Genomic DNA, 21214 nt, shown 5'->3' on the forward strand with positions numbered 1-21214 from the left:
TTGTCCCACTGGGTTTTCTAATCAAGGTTTTTAATGAGGTATCAAGTTCACTTACACATTCCTAGATGATGTATCTTGGATGTATCTCGGCCTAAGGCATCTTGGACCGACTTCATCATCTATCTTATATTATGTTTTACTCTAAGTATTATGTTATTACTTTGAAACCGTGTGGAGCCTTTTCCTTTATGTTTTCTTATGTTTTCGAGACCTTGTGCATGTACAAGGATCTCTCTATTTAAGTGTATCACAAACCCTCATTCTAATCTAAGTTATCTTTTGTTTAAAACCTTTTTGGTGTCTTTTCTCTTGCTTTGCGAGTTGTTGAAGTGTCTGGTGTGTAATATCCAGTCTGCTGGTGTGTAATATCCAGTGTTAAGGGCCTTAGTTTGGTGTGTCATATCCGATCTATAGCCTAGGAGTATCAAGGAGCCTTTCCGCAGCCTCTTGTGTCACCAATCGATCCACAAACCTTGATAAACTTGAGTCCTTGACTCGTTTATGGAAGGATCTATCCAAATCCATCCAGAGACGCATCCTAGGAGTTCATTAAGCCCGATCTGAAAAGGGTCAAGCCTATTCTAACAAGACAGCCTAGGGCGAATAGGAAGGAGGGTTTGTCTATATAAGGAGGACACACTTGGCGGCTAGAAACTAGAGTTTTACTCATTTGTATTCTTGCCAACTTATAAATTCCTGGCCAGCTCTCCAAGCACCGGTTTATTCTTCCATTTGTTTCCTCATTTGTAAACCGAACCTTTTTCCTATCTAATAAAACATCTTCGAGCTAACCCATCGACGAGTTAGGTCTTACCATACGAGTCCGACCAAACTCGGTTCAAACCCCTTTGCAAAGAAGGTTAAGAAACTTTGATATGATACACCAAATTTCATAATTTATATGCTCGAAGGTCATGAGATGTTTTCCAAAGAAAAAGCATTCTAAAATTTGAAGGAAATTATTCTAACTGTATATATTGTAGGATTAGAAAATAAAAGTGAGTGAAGTATAAAGAGAAACATAAAATGAGGAAGGGATCTAAAATTCCACCACAAATTTTTATGTGACTTTCTTTAAGACAAAGACATCGTCAAAGCTAGAAAACACAAACCGTTTTTTATAGACAACAAATATTTCTAGTGTTGTACGTTCTTAGTATGCTTTGATTCAGACCTCTCTTCTTCATCATTCTCTCATTTTTCTTTCTCTGACATTTCATCCATCTCAGGTTATTTTTGTCTTTCTTCATCTTCAAACATTCCGTCCATCTTCCCTGAGAGGGCGCGCCTTGTGTGTGCGTTCTCTACAACAGCCATGGAATCCACATCTCTCATCCTTGTTTCCATTGTATCACTCTTCTTCTTGGCTTCTGATGGTTTATCAGAAACAGAATCTCTCTTAAAATTCAAGAAATCTCTTGTTATTGGGGAAGCAAGTGGTTTGGATAGTTGGGATAGAAAGAATCCACCATGCAAGTGGTTTGGTATCTTGTGTGATCAAGGCTATGTTTGGGGGCTACGTCTAGAGAATATTGAGCTTGCTGGCTCTCTAGACATTGAGGCGTTGACAGGTTTGAAGTCTCTAAGGTCTCTAAGCTTCATGAATAACAAACTTAGAGGGCCATTTCCGAATTTCAAGAAACTTGGTGCCCTGAAATCAATTTACTTGTCAAACAATCAATTCGATGTAACGATACCAAAGGATGCTTTTGATGGGATGGGGTGGCTGAAGAAAATCCATCTGGAACACAATAAGTTCAACGGTGAAATTCCAGTCTCTGTGGCCAAAATTCCCAAGCTTTTGGAACTGAGACTTGATGGGAACCAGTTCACCGGACAAATACCAGAATTCACACATAAATTACACATCTTAAATTTTTCAAACAATGCATTATCAGGTCCAATCCCAAATATTCTCAGAACAATGGATCCAAAACTATTTGAAGGTTCAATAATTTTTGTGTTCCCTTTAAGAAATGGGGTTATGTTTCTGTGTTTCCGTTTGACTAATAATGATCTTTTGGCAGGCAATAAAAAATTATGTGGTAAACCTTTGTTAACAGAGTGTTACTCTCCTTACAACCTTTCTGAAGAGCCTAAACCAAGTTCCAAGAAAAAAACATCAAAGTTTTTGTACATTGTAGCCGCGGTAGTAGCAGTAATACTAGCATTACTCATTATTATTGGACTAATCATCGTGCTTTGTCGGAGGCGAAGTTACAAGCAGCCACTAATGTCACCAGATTCTGGAACATCAAGTTTACAGAAGAGAGCAGGAATCCAAAAAGGTGATAAGGGACAATATTGCTGCCATTCAAAAAATCGTGTTGCAAAGAGGATGATTCATACCACAAAATTGTCATTCTTGAGAGATGACAAGGGAAATTTTGACTTGCCAGATTTGTTAAAATCATCTGCAGAGATTATGGGAAGCGGGTGTTTCGGAGCATCATATAAGACATTGCTTTCGAATGGATCGATGATGGTAGTGAAGAGGTTTAAACATATGGATAGTGCAGGAAGTGAAGAGTTCCAAGACAATATGAAGAGATTGGGGAGGCTAAACCATGAGAATTTGCTCCCAATTGTAGCTTATTACTATAAGAAGGAGGAAAAACTTTTTGTTTCTGATTTTATTGACAACGGAAGCTTGGCTGATACTCTCCATGGTAATATTTGGGTTTTCTCTATTCATATTAACACTAATAAAATATATTTTCCTTAAAAATTGTGTTTTGTGTGTGTAAAGGTCATAGATTGTTGGAACAGCCAAACTTTGATTGGCCAACAAGATTGAATATAGTGAAAGGTGTCGGAAGGGGACTTCTGTACCTACATAAAAACCTTCCTAGCCTAATGGCACCTCATGGCCATCTTAAGTCATCCAATGTTCTTCTTAGTGAGAATTTTGAGCCACTTCTTACAGATTATGGCTTGATCCCAATGATCAATGCAGAAAGTGCACAAGAGCTAATGGTAGCTTACAAATCTCCAGAGTACTTGAAGCAAAGCCGTGTGACCAAGAAAACTGATGTATGGGGATTCGGTGTACTCATCTTGGAGATTTTAACAGGAAAGCTCCCTGAAAGTTTCCCACAATCCGATAAAGAAAGTGAAGAGGACATCACAAGTTGGGGAAGTCAATTTTCAAAGGAGAATGGACACAAGAATTGTTTGATCAAGAAATGGGGAAAACAAATAATTGTGAAGGAGACATTCTCAAACTCCTAAGGATTGGACTGAGTTGTAGTGAAGTAGACGTGGAGAAAAGGTTAGATATAAAAGAAGTTGTCGAGAAGCTAGAAGATTTAATGAAAGAGCGAGAAGGAGACGACGACTTCTTCTCAACTTATGCGAGTGAGGCTGATGGGAGGTCATCAAGGGGAGTGTCAAGTGAAGGAATTAACCTCTCATGAAATTATAAAACATCAAGTAATATTTTAGTGATAAAGATTTAAGTTTGAGAACAAATTCTTGTGTTTCAAAAGCGTAATTTTATTGGTATTCATGAATGACAACACCTCCACATATGGAAGCCCTTAAAACTTGAAAATTATTCATTATATGCTCGTATGTTGTTATGTTATTGTGGAAATCTATATGAAAGAAAGATGTAGGGAGTTTTTTCCTTCAAAAAACAATCATAGAGAAACCTCAAAAGAACGTTAATGATGTAATCTCAAGTTTTAAATCACATAGGACGTTTACTAATGTATTCTCAAATCCTTTTTTTGAATTTCCCTTCTACATGGTTTTCCTCTTATAAATTTTCAAGACAAATTCTACACAATATTTTTATATACATTGCAGGAAGATGGGCGTTAATAAACTTTTTATCTATACGAAAAAATCAACATTAAACTTTCAATGTATGCAAAAAGAACATGTAAAAGATCACGATGAAGTAATGTAGAAAATAAATCAATAGACAATGAGATTAGAAAACACTATTTGTTTTATTAAAAATCACATAAATAATCTATTATTAAACTAGCTTAATCTGTTTTTTTGTAACACAGCTTAATCTGTTTTACACAATTTGTTATCTCTTTATAATTGTTACTGAAATATTCCTAAAATATCCAAGTTTTATGACTTTGTCGCCTCATATGTCAAATTTTGACTTAGTATGATGCCAAGAACTCTAACCAAGAGCTCTCTCTCTCTCTCTCTCTCTCTCTCTCTCTCTCTCTCTCTCTCTCTCTCTCTCTCTCTCTCTCTCTCTCTCTCTCTCTCTCTCTCTCTCTCTCTCTCTCTCAAATCAGTCTTAAATATCTTATAGATTCTTTATCGACACTTAATTTAGCTATTCAAAGAATCCATAAATATTGATAACATTCATATTATTAAGTATACTTCTTTTCCTTAAAACAATATTTATTCATTTTTCCAAAGAAAAAAAATAATTATTTTGAAGTTTATGATATCACTCAAATTACCCTAAAAGTGATTTACTCTCTCAAATAAAAGGTCGAATTGTAACACTTAGGGATCGAATTCACAAGGAGCTAAGACACACAATAGATCTAGATAGATATGTAGTTAATCTAGGAAAATAGATTTAAAGCAGTAAATAGCAGGGGTGAACAAGTAATTGTTCGATTGATTGATTGGGGTTTTAAGACATATATGGAAGATGTTAGACTTAGGATTTCTATTCAGTCAACCAGAATTATAGAGATATAGATACTAAGCATATAATGGATATTCTAAAATCAGTCTTAAATATCTTATAGATTCTTTATTGACACTTAATTTAGCTATTCAAAGAATCCATGAATATTGATAACATTCATATTATTAAGTATATTTTTTTTCCTTAAAACTATATTTATTCATTTTTCCAAAGAAAAAAAATAATTATTTTGAAGTTTATGATATCATTCAAATTACCCTAAAGAGTGATTTACTCTCTCAAATAAAAGGTCGAATTGTAACACTTAGGGATCGAATTCACAAGGAGCTAAGACACACAATAGATCTAGATAGATATGTAGTTAATCTAGGAAAATAGATTTAAAGCAGTAAATAGCAGGGGTGAACAAGTAATTGTTCGATTGATTGATTGGGGTTTTAAGACATATATGGAAGATGTTAGACTTAGGATATCTATTCAGTCAACCAGAATTATAGAGATATAGATACTAAGCATATAATGGATATTCTAAAATCAGTCTTAAATATCTTATAGATTCTTTATCGACACTTAATTTAGCTATTCAAAGAATCCATGAATATTGATAACATTCATATTATTAAGTATATTTCTTTTCCTTAAAACTATATTTATTCATTTTTCCAAAGAAAAAAAATAATTATTTTGAAGTTTATGATATCATTCAAATTACCCTAAAGAGTGATTTACTCTCTCAAATAAAAGGTCGAGAATTGTAACACTTAGGGATCAAATTCACAAGGAGCTAAGACACACAATAGATCTAGATAGGTATGTAGTTAATCTAGGAAAATAAGTTTAAAGCAGTAAATAGCAGGGGTGAACAAGTAATTGTTCGATTGATTGGTTGGGGTTTTAAGACAGATATGGAAGATGTTAGACTTAGGATTTCTATTCAGTCAACCAGAATTATAGAGATATAGATACTAAGCATATAATGGATATTCTAGAACTCAAACAATAAGAATAGTCGATCAACTTTCGTATTTTTAGACAATCTATCGCTGGATCTAGGACCTCAGCTGTCGCTTGTTGGTCCTGAGAAAGTGTCGATCGATACACCTTTCAGCCCGTCGATCGATACAACTAATGAGTTGTCGATCGATGAACCTTCTAGGGACCGTTATCACACGGGGTTGAAATGTTCACTAGGTTTAACTAAATCAGCTTCTACTTATTTCTAGCAATCCTAGCACAATGTAAACTAATTTAGACAGAGAACCAAGCTTCCGCTTGCGCCCTAATATCTATTGGCAAGGTACTAGTTAGCTACTCTAGAAAACATGCATTAACAACAATTTAATTGATTGATATCCTAATGATATACCTTGGATTTGACCCATTTTTATCCATGGTATATTATTATTTTACTATATATATATATATATATCTATGTTTTCTACTCTTCTAGGTATGTTTTCAGGTTCAGGTGAATTTCGGAGTAAAGCTATGACTTTGGAGCATTTTGGAGCATAAAGGACATTTCACCCGAGCTGACCACTTAGAGGTCGACGAGAGGAAGAATAATCGATCGATGCGCATCAGTGCTGACGATCGATATCAGGAAATGCCTCGACAGATGAAGATTAATATCGATCGATGTACACAAGTACCATCGATCGATGTCGAGACACCAGACGCGACATGTTGGATTCAGCAGACTTAAAGACCAAGGCCAAGCCAAATTACCAAAATGCCCTGACGAGTTTTTAACCTAGTAGAATATATACTGCCTAAGTGTTTGACGACAGAGAGAGCTTTTTTTCTTTTCTAGACCTAGTTTTGTTACAAGTTTCATTTGGAGAGAAGATCACTTGTGATTGGAACTCCTTGTTTCATTTTCTTATCTTCTATTCTATGAGTTTCTATTTATCTATTGATATGAATTGCTTTGCTATGTCTGAATAGTTCAACTGTTAGATCCAGGGTTCAGATAGGTTTGTGGGATTAGCCCCAAACTATAGATCTGCCTTGTTGTGATATTCATGATAGATCTATACTTATTGCTTCTTTTAGCCTAGCTAACTAGAACTTGATCATAGGATTGCATATTCAAGCACCCTTGTTATCCCATCCTGACATCTATCTATCATATTAGGATTGCTAGAGAGGGCTAACCGCCAATTTAGAATCTTAGTAGAGCATTTTCATACTCGCGCATAGGCCTGGCTAGAACCCGTCGATCGATGTCCTCAACTGACAATCGGTCGATGTTGGCAAAGGTGTATCGGTCGACGTCTTAATAGACTATCGATCGACACTCTCTTGTGTCTGCATCTAACCGGTGAGACACAAGGTCTAGTCTGTTAACCAGTGGTACATGCGACAACTGATCACAGAGTTAAGCGAATGAGCTCTAATATATCATGCATGCAACAGTTAGGCATCTATAGGAATTATAATCTCCAACACCTGAATAGTGGCCATGCATCTAATATCATTTCCAACCTAAGTTACATTTATCATTTACTCGCTAGTTACTATTGCTATTTCATTTAAAATATTTCAACCTTTAGAATTAATAAACACTAGATTTAATTGTTCCCTAGCACCTTGTGGATTCGATCCCTAAGTACTACATCTGAACCTCTTTTGATGAGAGTAATACTCCTTAGGGTAATTTGAGTGGTATCAAATTTGGCGCCGTTGCCGGGGAGCTTTGATCGCCATTAGATTTAGTTTTATTAATTCTTATTCTTTTCTTTACCCCATTTTCTAATAATCTTTCTTTTTCTTGTCTTTTCAGGTGCATGCCCAGCGGTACCAGAAGCAACAAGGAGAAAGACTTGCTGTTCTCAGACGATCCTGCTCATTTGGAACGCACCATCCGTAGAGGTCAACGTTCCACATCGCTCGACGCAACAACTTCGTCGTCGATCGATACGCACAACCAACCGTCGACCGACACCAGACCGAATCGTCGATCGATCCCAATCGTTTGACAACGATCGATACTACACCGCGTACGTCGATCGATACCGTGTCGTCAAAAATGGTAAACATTATTATTCTAACTCAGGATGAGAATGGAAACCTGTATGACCAAGCCGGTCATCTGCGTAATGCAACAGGTCAGAAAATAGATGCTCAGGGAACTGTAATCCCTGATGCTGATGCTACAGGAGCTGCTCAACCTGTAGGTGAGGACGCTCGATCGAAACCACTGGCCGACTACAATCGCCCAGATGAGTACTATTCCAACAGATCAGCGATTCGACTTCCGGAGATCCAGAAGCAGAATTTCGAGCTAAAACCTGAATACTACACTCTCGTGTCGCAGATACCCTACTCTGGGTTACCGCACGAGCATCCTATGGACCATTTGGGATGGTTCGAGGATCTAATCGCTGCCATTCGGATGGAAGGAGTCCCCGAAGAATACCTGCTGTGCAAGCTCTTGAAATACACGCTGAATGGAGAAGCGATGCACTGGCTTAGGCAGCAACCAACAAGATCTTTAACATCCTGGAGCGACATCAAGAATGCTTTCTTACGAAACTTCTTCGATGAGGCGCGCGCTGAAGAACTTCGGAACAAAATTTCCACATTCTCGCCGAAGGCTGGAGAGTCCTTCAAAGATGCGTGGATTAGATTTAGGTTTTTCCAGCGAGACTGTCCACACCACGGATTTAATGAAGTGCAGCTGATAAGCACTTTCTTCCGAGGTCTCGCCTTACAGTATCAAATGGCTCTTGATACGGAGAGTGAAGGAAACATCACTACGCGGAATCCGTTGGAAGCTGTGAGACTTATCGAAAACCTTGCTAACAGCAGCAGCACCAAAAACACTGACTCTGAACGGAAGAAGTCTGTAGCCTCTATCGGGAAGGAACAAATGGACGAAGTAAGAGCCAAGTTAGATGTGGTGCACGAGCTTCTTAGGAAGTAAGTCTGTTCAACTGAAGGAGAAGTAGCAGATACAGAAGGAGAAGAAGATGTGAACTACATCGGAGGTACCGGATTCCAGAAATTTGGAAACCAGGGCGGAAATAGAAACTTCTTTGGAAATAGCCAAAGAAGTAACCAAAGTTCACAATTTCAAAAACCCTTCAACAACAGTAAGAGCTACTCGAACTCTTACTATCAAAATCCACCACCCCAGACTCAGGAAAGCAAGATCGAAGAAATGCTTGATCGAGTACTGTTGGGACAACAACAAATCACCGTGGATTTCAACGGTATGATAGACTCTGCCTACAACAATCTGAACACCAAAATCGAGACCTTAGGGACTCAGGTGAGAAAACTTGAAACCCAAGTAATTCAGACGGGCGAGACTATTAAGAGGCAAGCAGCTTTCGCTAGAGAGGTAGGAGCCGACAAAGGGAAACACCACGTAAATGCCATCATAGATGATGAATTCTGGCAAGTGGTGAGATATGAAAACCTTGAGGAAGGAGATTTCAAAATCGAAAGCTCCATGAGTCTCGGCGGATACCAATGGTGTCGACCGATGTCGATGAACTCGCATCGATCGACAGACCATGATGAAGATCGATGGACGGATTACTCTAGTCATCGATCGACGTCATCTGCCAATTCGACTGAATGCAATGCGGTTCGAATTCTAACTCATGAAGAATTCGCAGCTAAGCATCCTCACCCACCCTCCCCTTTCTATGAAAAAATCGATCGATCGGTTAACTTAACCATCGATCGACAGAGTGAGTCCGACGTCGATCGCCACAATACACCCCCCATCGATCGACAGGCACCTCTGACATACCGAGTGCGGTTACCCTCAATTGATAATGATTACATCAATGCACTCAGACCACCACCTAAACCATTAGCAAACCCACCCGAACCAAAACCCAACCCTTTAAATAGTTCAACAGAATCTGTTCAAGAAGAACAAAAATCTGAAGGGAGATGGTTAAGGAAAAGAAAGGAGAAGATTCCTAAAAACCTTAAGAGGGAAGCTAACGATAAGGAGATGGATGGTTTCAGTAAACGAGTCCTCAGAATCCCAATCGAAAAACCTTTTGATGAAGCTTACTTCACACACCGGTTGTGGATGTTCTTCAGAGAAACAAAGGTAACTGAGGAGGACATTAGGAGAATGTTTCATCAAGTCAGAGGAAAGATGAAACACAGGATCACATTGACGAAGAAGAGTGATCCTGAGAAGTTTGCAATACCATGCATAGTCAAGGGTGTTGAATTTTCCCATTCAATGTGTGACACAGGAGCATCGGTTAGTATCCTCCCTAGGATCATGGCAGACCAGCTTGATTTGACCATCGAACCCTCAACAGAATCCTTCACCTTCGTGGATCTTTCAGAGAAACGATCAGGAGACATCATAAGAGATCTGGAGGTACTGATTGGTAATGCCCTTGTCCCTGTAGATTTTCATGTCTTAGACATCGAGCTTAACTGGAACTCTTCACTTCTGCTTGGAAGATCCTTCCTAGCTACAGTAGGAGCTGTATGTGACATGAACAAAAACAAATTGTGTCTAACGCTCATAGACCCAAACATCCACTACGATCCCATCCGACCTAAGAGAAAGGTAATTAATTCTGTGGATTATGGGAAAGAACTTGGCTTCATTGGCGCATGCCATTGTGGAGCAGAGTATGAATCAGAGTACGAAACAGAGTACTCGGAATCGATCGACACCCCAACCTTTCCATCGATCGATTCCAATGTGTCAATGGTGACCGATGACCACAACAACACGTCATTCGACGTAATGCACCCACTTGACCATTTCGCTTCACCTAATCATTGTTACCAACATTTTGCCTTCCAACCTCCAACCAGGAGAGGACATGATGATTATTCCATAGGCAGTTGGGCAGACAGTGGTTTCCATGAAAGTTTTGCAGTTGACACTGTAATTACTTCACCTCATGAGGAACATACCGAAGGAATACGATGAGGATTACTGGTAAGAACGTGCAATAGAAATGTCTTTGCAGGATGAAAGATTTGAAATACACAAGTTCACCACCACGTTTCCAACATCGTTCGACGCTGTGCACTCCACATCGGTCGATACCCACCCTCGTCCAGCAAAACAACCGCTCACATCGATCGACACCCACAAAGGAACATCGATCGATATTCGCGCCGCAGCAAAAATTCAGGAGCAGGAGAATATTCTTTCCCTAACCAGGTTTACAGATACCTATATAAAACGTTTTGCACCTCCGAAACCACCTACACACATCAGAGCAAACACTCAAATTACCCTAAGGAGTGTTACTCTCATCAAAAGAGGTTCAGATGTAGTACTTAGGGATCGAATCCACAAGGAGCTAGGGAACAATTAAATCTAGTGTTTATTAATTCTAAAGGTTGAAATGTTTTAAATGAAATAGCAATAGTAACTAGCGAGTAAATGATAAATTTAACTTAGGTTGGAAATGATATTAGATGCAGGGCCACTATTAGGTATTTTACTTAGGTTTTATTAGCTAGCATTTGATTTCTTTCGTTTTATCTCTTTCAGATTTAGGAGAACCAAGTAGGAGGACTTGAATATCGACCGACGACGAGACGTCGACATCGTTCGACAAAGGCAACCACATGGCGATCGATGTAACACTTACCCATCGATCAATATTTAATCCGGTCAGATGTATCTTACCTACTTGTTACATTTCGTACATCATACACTTTTCATCATAACTCCGGCTGAGTTACACTGGGACAGTGTAATTTAAGTCTGGGGGGAGATTTACTGATATAATTTATTTTATTCTTACGTAAAAAGAAATTTCAAATAAATTATGTTTACCTATCGAAAATAGGGACTATAATCTTATATTGATATCTAACCAATCTTTAGCACCATTTTAGATTTACTGATTGCAGATAGCACTTAAGATGCTAAAGCAGATCAACCCATCAACTACACACTTGCCTTGAACCGTATGAAGTAACCAAAGCTGATTTCCAACACTAAACCTGACATAACCGCTTGTCTTGGGGATTGGTATACATGGGATCGGATTCTTCAGATAGGTCTGGAAAGTAACACCTGGTTTAGATTATTTATCACATTTTCTCTCTCTAGATTTCGACCCTAGATTAGTTGTAGAGTGTATATATATATATATATATATATATAATATATATATATATATAATAGTAATAAAAATAAAAAATAAAATAAAAAAAGAGTAAGTAAGATCTATTGTTTAATTAGCATGAGTCTGAACAGGACTTGGTGGCTAAAACCATTAAGGCTTGATTCATAAAGACTCAAATAAAAGAGTTCGAAACGGGACTTGGAGGCGGCAATCTTCAAGGCTCGCTTTCGCAAAGAACTCTTGGATATATGTCAAAAAGAAGTGAACAGAACTTGGTGGCAACCACCATTAAGTTTTGATTCATGGAAGCCTGTCCAATCTTGGTCACTGATCTTGCAATGGAAGCAGACTTTGACTCAAGAGAGAAATTTAGAGAGAGAGAAACTAGGAACTAACTTTTACCTGCAGCTCCAGATACCTGTCTGAAATCCTTGCATCCTGTGATCGATACTCCCAAGGTAAAGCATTCACTTTATATTTATGCTAAGAAATGAAATCAGTAGAGGGGATGTCAGACGTGAATTGATGAGTTGTGTTATGTTAGAAATGGTTGCTAAGCTAGGATATTGCATAGTGTGCTTTGTGATTAGGACTTTTTAAATGTGGTTGCAAAATTGTTGAGGAAAGATTTCTATGTTTTTAAAATCTTAAATTCCCAAATATTTTCAAACCTCTTTCAGAGAGACTGCCTGTATGTTTTGCTTGAGGGCAAGCAAAAGGGTAAGTCTGGGGGAGTTGATATACCTTGGATTTGACCCATTTTTATCCATGATATATTATTATTTTACTATATATATATATATCTATGTTTTCTACTCTTCTAGGTATGTTTTCAGGTTCAGGTGCATTTCGGAGTAAAGCTATGACTTTGGAGCATTTTGGAGCATAAAGGACATTTCACCCGAGCTGACCACTTAGAGGTCGACGAGAGGAAGAATAATCGATCGATGCGCATCAGTGCTGATGATCGATATCAGGAAATGCCTCGACAGATGAAGATTAATATCGATCGATGTACACAAGTACCATCGATCGATGTCGAGACACCAGACGCGACATTTTGGATTCAGGAGACTTAAAGACCAAGGACAAGCCAAATTACCAAAATGCCCTGACGAGTTTTTAACCTAGTAGAATATATACTGCCTAAGTGTTTGATGGCAGAGAGAGCTTTTTTCTTTTCTAGACCTAGTTTTGTTACAAGTTTCATTTGGAGAGAAGATCACTTGTGATTGGAACTCCTTGTTTCATTTAATTATCATCTATTATATGAGTTTCTATTTACCTATTGATATGAATTGCTTTGCTATGTCTGAGTAGTTCAACTGCTAGATTCAGGGTTCAAATAGGTTTGTGGGATTAGCCCCAAACTATAGATCTGCCTTGTTGTGATATTCATGATAGATCTATACTTATTGCTTGTTTTAGCCTAGCTAACTAGAACTTGATCATAGGATTGCATATTCAAGCACCCTTGTTATCCCATCCTGACATCTATCTATCATATTAGGATTACTAGAGAGGGCTAACCGCCAATTTAGAATCTTAATAGAGCATTTTCATACTCGCGCATAAGCCTGGCTAGAACCCGTCGATCGATGTCCTCAACTGACAATCGGTCGATGTTGGCAAAGGTGTATCGGTCGACGTCTTAATAGACTATCGATCGACACTCTCTTGCGTCTGCATGTAACCAGTGAGACACAAGATCTAGTATGTTAACCAGTGGTACATGCGACAGCTGATCACTGAGTTAAGCGAATGAGCTCTAATATATCATGCATGCAACAGTTAGGCATCTATAGGAATTATAATCTCCAACACCTGAATAGTGGCCATGCATCTAATATCATTTTCAACCTAAGTTACATTTATCATTTACTCGCTAGTTACTATTGCTATTTCATTTAAAATATTTCAACCTTTAGAATTAAGAAACACTAGATTTAATTGTTCCGTAGCTCCTTGTGGATTCGATCCCTAAGTACTACATTTGAACCTCTTTTGATGAGAGTAACACTCCTTAGGGTAATTTGAGTGGTATCACCTAACACTTAGAAATTCTATATTTTGGGCTAATCTCTCATGAATATCTTAATCCTAAATCTAACAAAGAGAATTACTGAGACATAGCTAAGCCATTCATAACAATAAGATACAAAAATTGCATAAATAAAACTGGAGTTCCAATCACAAATCTCTGAAGGAGTTCTTGGATCTTTTCCCCAAACCTAAGACTCCAAGTATTTTTCTGTGAAAATAAGAAAGCGTGTCTTGCCCAAAAAAATGAAAGAGCACATAAATATCAGATTAAAACTCGTCAGGGATAATCTGGTAATTCTTGTGGGACTTGGGCTTAAATTCGGCTGGAACCAATCTTGCATCTGCGCTTCGCCGTCGATCGACAACACAAAGTGTGTGTTGATCTATTATCATCCTTGATCATCGATCGCTAGGCCGGTCGATGGTCAACTACGGTTCTTTATCATCTTATCTCCAAAATGCACCAAATCATCACTTTCCTCCAAATCACTCCAAAACCTGAAAACATACTAAAAAAATTCAAAACAGTAATATGTATTTAAAAAACCTATATACCATGGGTAAAATTGGGTAAAATCCATGGTATATCAGTTTATATGTTTTTCTCCAATGTCTAAACTTGCACTTCAAGTTACCAAAATCCATCTCAGCATTTCTTAATCACGTGGTTCCTCTACTTCGCATGCATCCTGTAACAATTTCATGACAGTGACTACATTAAGACATGAATTTGCTCCTCAACTTTGTCCATATGCAACTAAGTATCTTGCACCTACGTGGTTTCATCCATTATGCATGCCTTCTAGGTTAACAAATGATGCACCTGCATCAGTGACTCTCTCACCAACTTCTTCAATCTCCCTTTTCTAGCTTTGTTTGCCAATCAAGTAAAACCGATTTCTGGTTAACCAACGATGTTTCGTCACCCATAACTTTCACACTAGATATGTTTTATCTGCCATAAGATATACACTAACAAAATTTTCCATCTTAGATATGTTTTTCTCCACCACGAGATATGAACTATCTACATGAACCGAATGCAAAACAAAATGCATGTTCGGTCTTTGAAAGGACTTCATTCACACCATGATTTTCTCCCACCCACGAGATATTCAATATCTACATAATGACGTCACCTACACCATGGTATTCTTCCCCACGAGGTATGCTCTCTTAATCAGGATGTCACCACTTCTCTCCCCTGCTTCTGTAACGAACCTGATTTTTCTGGTGGGCCCGTTTGACCTTTATTAAAAATTAAAGTCTCAATATTTCTTTTTACTTTGTCCCACATTGGAAGTTTAGAAAACCTACCTCCCTTCCCTTCTCCTATATAAGAAACTTCACCCATTCTTTTTATTCTCATCAAGTCAAAGTATTTCTTTGCGCGTGACGAGTTCTTGAATTATCCAACGATCAGTCACTAGTGATTTTTTCCGGTGGAATTCCTGGGCGAGTTTCCGGTGAGATTTCTGGACGAGCTTCCGGCGGGTTGTTCTGGTAAGTTTGTCGCCTTCTTATTTCTAGTTATAGGAGTCTATTTAGGAAACATTTCTATTTTAGAAAATCTGCCATTTTAGGAAAGTTCTATTTTAGGAAAGTTTCCATTTTAAGAAAGTTTCCATTATGGAAAACTTTATTTCCTGAGACTCTTGAGCCTAAGCCGTTAACTCTCATGTTGCAGCTGACCTCCGTTGACCATCTTCCGTTGTTCATTCTAGCTAGTGACTAAGGTGAGGGCTACACCGTTAAATCCCGAGCTAGTTTAGTACTACTATTATGGAAAGTCTAGTTTCAAAACATGATTTGTCTCTGTGATTCGAGTCTGTTTGAGAGTCTTGTTTTTTTGTTTATTATTATTTGCTTGTAAAATTGGAAATAGGATAATAGAGGATTCAGCAGTTGACTGAATTGAATGAATTAATAACTGCTATATATATATATATATATATATATGTATACATAAGTCTGTTATGAGATGGCATGGCACAAAGATGTTGTGGTAACCGCGCATTGTGTGGAGATTGCGGGACACAGAGACGTTTGTGTTAGCGGTGCATTGTATGGAGATTGTGGGGCATATGGATGTCTATGCCAGTGACGCATTGTATGGGGATTGCGGGGTACAAAGACGTTTGTACTAGCGGCGCATAGGTGATTGCGGGGTATAAGGATGGAATCGTGTACTAGTGGCACATAGAAATATATATTTATATCCGTATAAGGAGAATGTGGGGTGTGTGATCTAGTTATGCACTATCAGCGCATTTGATGTTTTATGTGGTGTATTAGACACCGTGTTTGTTTCATGCTAGAGTTAGGCCTACAGAGTCGTAGTGCTATGTACTGAGTCAATGGTTTGCGGTTTAGCATTCCATACCTTACTGAGTGACTTCCCTGTTACTCACCCCTCCTTCTTTCCCCTTTCAGGTGAGACTGACGAGCAGCAGTGATTGCTATCGCATTGGTGCTTTGGGAGTTTTATTTCTTTAATTTTCAGACTTGCGGTTTTTATGATGTTTATCGATATTTTGGGATTTATCTCTTTTATTGCATTATGGTTATTTATTGGAATTATGACTTTTGAGTTTCCATTTGAGGAGTAATAAATAGAGATTTCAGACTTTATATTTGTTTATTTTATTCTAAAAAATCGGGGTATTACAATTTGGTATCAGAGCGGAGTTCCGTCCCGGCTCTGACCCGAGATGGCGATTTGTGGGACTCGATATTTAATCGGTTTAAGACGATTTTTATAATATTTATGGAAATATGGGGATTTTAAAAATAAAAGTAAATAGCACCTTTCTGTTTGGCATTATGTCTTGAATCGTTCGTGTTCGGTTTCGGCAGAAGTTAATTGAGTTGCTATTTCTTTCAGATGCCGCCATGTAAGAGAGTTTTTCGCACTCAGGCCGCTAGTGCTTCTCGAGAGGGTGGAGATGAGCATGTTCTGCCACCAGTTCCACCAATTGATCAGGATGCCCTTAGGCAGATGGTGTAGGATGCTGACAGACAGGCCGCACATGAAGCAGTCCAGAAAGCTGTCCAGGAGGCGGCTAGAGTAGCTGCACAAGAAGTGGTTAGGCAGATGGCTGCAGCTCAGCAGGGTCAGTAGATTCCGCCTGTTCAGGTTTAGGGGCAACAGGAGCCCCCTATTCAGCTGGTTCAACCAGTTCAGGTTCAGGGACAGCAGCAGCCCACTATCTAGCATGTTCCAGGGGTTTTTCAGGCTCCACCACCACCACCACCTGTTCTTCCAGGGGAAGTTCCCGAGGTTGATGAGACGCTTATGCGGGTGATGAGACAGATGAAATATGTGGATTTGGAAACTTTTGGGGGATAAGTAGACCTGATAGAGGCCTATAATTGGAAGCATAGGCTAGATACATGTTTACAGACTATCAATTGTCCGTTACGCCTTTGCCTTGATATCGCAGAGTTGTATCTGCGTGGGGATGCGTTAGTATGGTGGGATGGAGTGCGATCGATGCGTGATGGTGACATGACTTATCAGGATTTCCTCGTTGCGTTCGACAATAAGTACTTTCCCAGAGAAGCGTTGCACCAGAAGAATGCTTTTGAGCATCTGACACAGGTTACTAGGAGCATCAGGGAGTATGAGCAGGAGTTTTGCCAACTCCGCTTGTTTGCTGAGGACTTGATCAGGAGGTTCTTAGATGGGATGCGAGTTGATCTTCGCGGCAGGTCCAGTAAGGTTACTTACACGAGCTTGGAGGATCTGGTAAAGAAGGCTGTTGTGCAGGATGCATGTATTGCAGAGGAGCGGAAGTACTCTAAGGCCCAACCTAGAACTGAAAGGACTTCAGAGTCACAGAACATGGCAGGGGATCAGTCAGGAACACCCAGTTGTGAGTGCTGCCATCGCTACCATTTTGGAGATTGTGTCATGTGTTTTCCATGTGGGCGGTTAGGCAATGTGGCCAAGTATTGTCGATTTTCGAGAGTGGATGGTACTGGTACCGGACAGGTTACAGAACCAACGACACTAGCAGCAGCTTCAAAGAATTGTTAATGTTGTGGCCAGTCTGGTCACATTTTCATGGATTGCCCGAAGGGGGGGGGGGGGGGGGGGGGGGACGTGTAGAGAATCCATCACCAGCTAAGCGCCAGACTATCGCACCATAAGTATTTGCTGCAAGAGGCAACGAGAGAGTTGAGCCGACTGATGGTATGTATCTTTTCACTTTGGTAGTTTATGTTTGTGCATGGTGTCTTTTGCGGTTATCATGTGTTTAAAAAAAAAGTTGTGCATAACATCAGTAGTGGTTGAGTATGGAGATTTCACCTTATTTGATATGGGAGGACCACATAGTTTGGAGTGTCTGCAGCGGTCAAGCGTCATTCTAACAGAGTTAAGTCAAGCTGAAGACATCTTATTCCTTTTCTTGGCTCAAGATTTAAATTTGGGGACGAATTCCTTCTTAGTGGGAAAGAATTGTAACGACCCTGATTTTTCAAGTTGGCCCGTTTGACATTTATTAAAAATTAAAGTCTCATTCTCTCTTTTTACTTTGTCCCACATTGAAAGTTTAGAAAACCTTCTTCCTGTTGAGATGGGATCAATATATAGGAAGAGAAAGACATGAGGAGTTGAGTATGATGAAGAGGCCTGATACCACTCAAATTACCCTAAGGAGTGTTACTCTCATCAAAAGAGGTTCATATGTAGTACTTAGGGATCGAATCCACAAGGAGCTAGGGAACAATTAAATCTAGTGTTTATTAATTCTAAGAGTTGAAAATGTTTAAATGAAATAGCCATAGTAACAAGCGAAGTAAATAGTAAATGTAACTTGGTTGGAAATGATATTAGACGCAGGGCCAATATTCAGGTGTTGGAGATTATAATATCTATAGATGCCTATTTGTTGCATGCATGATATGTTAGAGCTCAACCGCTTAACTCAATGATCAGCTGTCGCATGTTTCACTGGTTAACAAACTAGATCTCGTGTCTCAACGGTTAGTATGTTGACAACGAAAGAGTGTCGATCGATGGTCCTATAGGGACGTCGACCGATACACCTTTACCTACGTTGACCGATACACCTTTACCTACGTTGACCGATAGTCAGTTGAGGACATCGATCGACGGGTTCTAGCCAGGCCTATGCGCGAGTATGATATGCCCTATTAAGATACTAAATTGGCGGTTAGCCCTCTCTAGGAGGCCTAATATGATAGATAAATGTCAGGATGGGATAACAAGGGTGCTTGAGTATGCAATCCTATGATCATGTTGTTAGCAAGGCTAAAACAAGCAATGAATACAAATCTATCATGAATATCACAGCAAGGCAGATCTATAGTTTGGGGCTAATCCCACAAACCTATCTGAACCCTGGATCTAATAAATGAACTACTCAGACATAGCAAAGCAATTCATGACAATGAAGAAATGGAAATTCATAGTATAGATGAAAAGAAATGAAAACAAGGAGTTCCAATCACAAGTGATCTTCTCTCCCAAAACTCTCTCTCTCTCTCAAAGTAAAACTGTAACAAAAAGCTCTCTCTGCCGTCAAAACACTTAGGCAGTATATAATCTACTAGGTTAAAAACTCGTTAGGGTATTTTTGTAATTTAGCTTGGACTTGGGCTTCAAGTCTGCTGGATCCAAAATGTCGCATGTCCAATGTCTCGACATCGATCGATGGTACTTGTGTATATCGATCGATATTAATCTTCATTTGTCGAGGCATCTCATGGTGTCGATCGACAGCACTCGATGTGCATCGATTGATTGTTCTTCCTCTCGTCGACCTCTACATGGTCAGCTCGGATGAAATGTCTTTTAAGCTCCAAAACGCTCGAAAGTCATAGCTTTACTCCAAAATGCACTTGAACCTGAAAACATACCTAGAAGAGTAGAAAACATAGATATATATATATAGTAAAAAACCTATATACCATGGATGAAAATGGATCAAATCCAAGGTATATCAACTCCCCCAGACTTACCCTTTTGCTTGTCCTCAAGCAAAACATATAGGCAGTCTCTCTGAAAGAGGTTTGAAAATATTAGGGACTACAGATTTTAAAGCATAGAAATCTTTTCCTCAATAATTTTGCAACCACATCTAAAAAGTCCTAATCACAGAAGCACACAATGCAATATCCTAGCTTAGCAACCATTTCTAACATAACACAACTCATCAATTCACGTCTGACATCTCCTCTACTGACTTCATTTCTTAGCATAAATATAAAGTGAATGCTTTACCTTGGGAGTATCGATCATAGGATGCAAGGATTTCAGACAAGTATCTGGAGTTGCAGGTAAAAGTTAGTTCCTAATTTCTCTCTCTCTAATTTTCTCTCTTGAGCCAAAGTCTGCTTCCATTGCAGGATCAGTGACCAAGATTAGACCGGCTTCCATGAATCAAAACTTAATGGTGGTTGCCACCAAGCTCTGTTCGCTTCTTTTTGACCTATATCCAAGAGTTCTTTGCGAAAGCGAGCCTTGAAGATTGCCGCCTCCAAGTCCCGTTTCGAACTTTTTTATTGGAGTCTTTATGAATCAAGCCTTAATGGTTTTAGCCACCAAGTCCAGTTCAGACTCATCCTAAGTAAACAATATATCTTTTTTTTTTTTGAAATATAAATCACTAACTATTCTAGGGTCGAAATTTAGAGAGAGAAAATGTGATAAATAATCTACACAAGGCGTTACCTTCCAGACCTGTCTGAAGAATCCGATCCCATGTATACCAAGCCCCAAGACAAGCGGTTATGTCAGGTTCAGTGTTGGAAATCAGATTTGGTTACTTCATACGGTCAAGGCAAGTGTGTAGTTGATAGGTTGATCTACTTTAGCATCTATAGTGCTATCTGCAATTAGTAAATCTAAAATGGTGCTAAAGATTGGTTCGATATTCAAGTTTAAATCAATATAAGATTATAGTCCCATTTTTAATTGCTAAGCATAATTTATTAAAATTCCTTTTATATAAGAATAAAATAAATTATATCAGTAAATCTCCCCCCAGACTTAAATTACACTGTCCCAGTGTAACTCAGCCGGAGTTATGATAGAATAATTCATGATGTACGAAATGTAACAAGTAAGGAAGATACATCTGACCGGATTAGATATCGATCGATGGGAAAGTGTTGCATCGATCGTCGTGTGTTTGTCTATGTCGAGCGATGTCGACGTCTCGTCGGCGGTCGATAATCAGGTCCTCCTACTTGGGTCTCCTAAATCTGAAAGAAATAAAACGAAAGTAAATAACTGCTAGCTAATAAAACCAAAATAAAATACCTAATAGTGGGTTGCCTCCCACTCAGCGCTTGGTTATAGTCATTTAGCTTGACTGTGGTAGTGATTGGCTATTTGGTGGATAAACAGCTGCTTGTTGGGAAACAAGCATCCACGTCATCTCTGCACATTCTGGACCAAGATGCAATGAAACTTCTTGTGGCC

At 38.9% G+C, this 21214-nt stretch overlaps 1 protein-coding gene, 1 long non-coding RNA gene and 1 other non-coding gene across 3 annotated transcripts; 1 reads left to right on the forward strand and 2 right to left on the reverse strand.

The window, feature by feature from the left end:
* Nucleotides 1-412: 412 nt before the first annotated feature.
* On the forward strand, nucleotides 413-5735 carry LOC103848531 (pollen receptor-like kinase 2). Its single transcript, XM_009125420.3, is given in 4 exon segments — nucleotides 413-1946; nucleotides 2028-2669; nucleotides 2750-3133; nucleotides 3136-5735. Coding segments are annotated over 4 exon segments (1938 nt in total). The 5' UTR covers nucleotides 413-1315; the 3' UTR covers nucleotides 3417-5735.
* LOC117126560 lies at nucleotides 3736-18622 on the reverse strand. Its single transcript, XR_004449176.1, has 2 exons — nucleotides 13766-18622; nucleotides 3736-5990 (listed from the first exon to the last, which is right to left on the reverse strand). It is a non-coding gene; the product is annotated as an uncharacterized LOC117126560 (long non-coding RNA).
* Nucleotides 8200-8305, reverse strand: LOC117126973. The gene has a single exon (XR_004449734.1). It is a non-coding gene; the product is annotated as a small nucleolar RNA R71 (small nucleolar RNA).
* Nucleotides 18623-21214: the final 2592 nt, after the last annotated feature.

Source organism: Brassica rapa, chromosome A07 (assembly GCF_000309985.2).
Source record: "Brassica rapa cultivar Chiifu-401-42 chromosome A07, CAAS_Brap_v3.01, whole genome shotgun sequence".
NCBI lineage: Eukaryota > Viridiplantae > Streptophyta > Magnoliopsida > Brassicales > Brassicaceae > Brassica > Brassica rapa.